The 2,941-nt window shown below is 73.1% G+C and overlaps 1 protein-coding gene across 1 annotated transcript; it reads right to left on the bottom strand.

Annotated features, from left to right (window-relative positions):
* On the bottom strand, positions 1-1,110 carry AURANDRAFT_2971 (hypothetical protein; the record flags this gene model as incomplete). Its single annotated transcript, XM_009044208.1, has 1 exon — positions 1-1,110. A coding segment is annotated over one exon (1,110 nt), but the record flags the coding sequence as incomplete, so codon positions are not given.
* Between the last annotated feature and the right edge of the window lie 1,831 nt (positions 1,111-2,941).

Genomic DNA, 2,941 nt, shown 5'->3' with positions numbered 1-2,941 from the left:
GAGGAGGCCGAGGACGAGCGCGACGCCGAAGCCCGTCGCGCGGTCGTCCTTGAACGCGGGCCCCGCGATGTCCACGTGGAGCCACGCGCCCGCGTAGTCCTTGTGGAGGCTCTCGCCGATGAAGTTGCCCGCGCAGGACGCCTGCGCGTCGTTGCGCGCGGCCACGGAGTTCTTGAAGTCCGCGACCTTGCTCTGGAACTGGGCCCGGTGGAACTCGGGCGCGTAGGGCAGCGGGTGCACGAGGTCGCCGGTGCGCTTGCCCGCGGCGACGGCCGCGAGCTCCGTGGCCTCGTCGTTCGTGAAGATGCCCGCGTGGTGCTTGCCCGTGGCGACCATCTGCGCGCCCGTCAGCGTCGCCATGTCGACGACCAAGTCCGGGACGCGGCCGCCGGGCAAAGTGCCCGGCGTCGTCGCGTGCGCGACGCCGTCGGAGAGCACGAGGCGCCCCTCGGCGTCCGTGTTGTTCACCTCGCAGGTGACGCCGGAGAAGAACGTGAGGACGTCGTCGTTGCGGAACGCGCCCGGGCCGACGGCGTTCTCCGCGAGGCATAAAGCGCAATGCAACGAATCTTTTGTGCCGATGGCCACGGCGGCCTCGAAGGCGCCCATGAGCGCGGCGGCGCCCCCCATGTCCATCTTCATGCCGCACATGCCCGCGACGGACTTGATCGCGAGGCCGCCCGTGTCGTAGACGATGCCCTTGCCCACGAGGCACACGGACTTGGCCGCGGCGGCCGGGACGTAGCTCAACACGCAGAGCGCCGGCGGCTCCGCGGCGGCCTTGCCGACGCCCCAGAGGCCGCCGTAGCCCTGGTCGCGGAGCGCCTCGCCGGCGATGACGTCCACGGTGACGTCGCGGCCCAGCGCCTGGAGCCGCGCGGCGACGGCCCGGGCCTCGCCGACGAACGCCGTCGTCGTCAGCTGCTCCGGCGGCGTGTCCACGAGGCGCGCGGCGAGGCGCACGGACGCCGCCGCCGCGCGGCAGGGCAGGTAGGCGGCCTCGGGCAGCGCGGGCGCGCCGGCGACGACGAAGCTCACGCGCGCGGCGCCGCCGCCGCCGGACCGCTTCATCGAGAAGAGCGGGAACGCGCGCGCGACGGCGCAGGCCGCGCCGGCCGCGTGTTTCGCGTCGTCGAGGACGCAGACGATGGCCGCGCCGCCGTCCTCCGCGACGCCCTCGGCCGCCGCGGGGCCGACGAGCGCGGAGATCGCGTAGTTGCGGATCGGGCTGCAGTGGCGCGAGCAGACCTCGGGCAGCACGGCCGCCACGAGCCGCGAGCCGTCCGCGAGCAGCGTGCTCGTGCTCTTGCCGGCGTCGCCCGGCTTCACCTTCTCGACCATCGTGCGCCACAGCGCCGCATTCATGCTGCCGACGGCCGTCGCGCCCTCGAACATGCCCGCGAGGTTGTGCTGGCGCCCGATGATGACGGTCACCGCCGCCTTGGCGGTCGACAGCGGCTCGAACGTGAGATCGACGGGCATGGTTATTGCTTTCGCGTTGCAGGCGAAGCTTGGGTTGCGAGCTTTCGGGTTGCAGGCGGTCGTTGCGGCGATTTTGCAGCGGTGAACAGTGCGATCTGCAGGGATTTCAGCGGGTAGCGCGCGTCTATACGAATAAAAAACGAGCCAGCCCAGACTGCGGGGCCTGCCTGCTGATTCGGCGAGCGGCACCTTACGGCAAACCAAAAAAAATGTGGTAAAAAAAATGTGGTAAAAGCCGACCTCTCGAGCCCTCGATGGCAAGCGCATAAAGCCGCCTCTGTGGGGGCTCGCGAACGCGGACTGTCAACATTCACAAAAACCATGGGCAAAAAAATACCGCGGGACAATGGCAAGCGCACGAAGAAGCAGGAGCACCGCGTGGCCCGCGCGACGCGCCGGGGCGTCCTCGCGGCGCCGCGGGCCATGCCGCTCCACTTCCCCGAGCAGGCGCAGCACCTCGTCTGCGAGCTGCTATGCGAACTGCGGCTCGCGGAGCTGGACGCCGACGACGACGAGCGTTCGCGGCTCGAGCGCTACAAGCGGTCGCCGCACAAGGTGCTCAAGGAGCTCGAGACCGCGCGGCACTGCCCGTCGGCCGCGGCGGCCGCGGCCGCGCCGCCGCCGCCGCGCGCGGCGCCCGCGGCCAAGCTCTCGGGCCGCGTGCGCCTCAACCTCTGCCGCGAGGCCAAGGGCGGCAAGGGCGGCGGCGCGAAGCTGCTCGTCGTCGAGCGGAGCGACGACGTGGACGTGCTGCTGAAGAAGGCCAAGAAGTTGCTGAGCACGAAGCGCGAGCCCAAGTTCGCGTACGAGGAGGCGACGGGCCTCGAGCTCCGCGACACGCGCACGATCGAAAACGATACGCGCGTCTGCGTCGCCGACGCGCCGCCGTCGGCCGCGCCGCCGCCGCCGCCGCCGCCGCCGGAGAAGCGGCGGGGCGTGAAGCTCGGGTCGTCGCGCGCGGCCGCGGCGCTCGAAGACGCCCCGGACCCGAACGACCGGCCCCCGTCCTTCGAGCTCGCGGCCGGGCCGCCGCTGCCGCCCGCGGCCGTCGACGGCGCCGCCGCCGCGGCCATGGCGGAGCAGCGGGCGAAGCTGCCCGCGTACCGCGCGCGCGGCGAGCTCCGCGCGGCGCTCGCGGCGGGCCCCGTCGCCGTCGTCGCCGGCGCGACGGGCTGCGGCAAGTCGACGCAGGTGCCCCAGCTCCTGCTCGAGGACGCCGACGCCGACGGTCGACGGTGCAAGGTCGTCGTCACGCAGCCGCGGCGCGTCGCGGCCGTCGCGCTCGCGGAGCGCGTCGCCGCGGAGCGCGGCGAGGCGTGCCGCCTCGGCGACGGCGACGTCGGCTACAGCGTGCGCCTCGACCGCCGCGGCTCGAGCCGCACGCGCCTCGAGTTCTGCACCGTGGGCGTGCTCCTGCGGCGGCTCCCGCGCGGCGGGCCGCTCGACGCGACGCACGTCG

Source organism: Aureococcus anophagefferens (genome assembly GCF_000186865.1).
Source record: "Aureococcus anophagefferens unplaced genomic scaffold AURANscaffold_186, whole genome shotgun sequence".
Lineage (NCBI taxonomy): Eukaryota > Pelagophyceae > Pelagomonadales > Pelagomonadaceae > Aureococcus > Aureococcus anophagefferens.
Note: the sequence above shows the minus strand (reverse complement) of the source record. Positions and strands in the feature narration are given on the sequence as shown.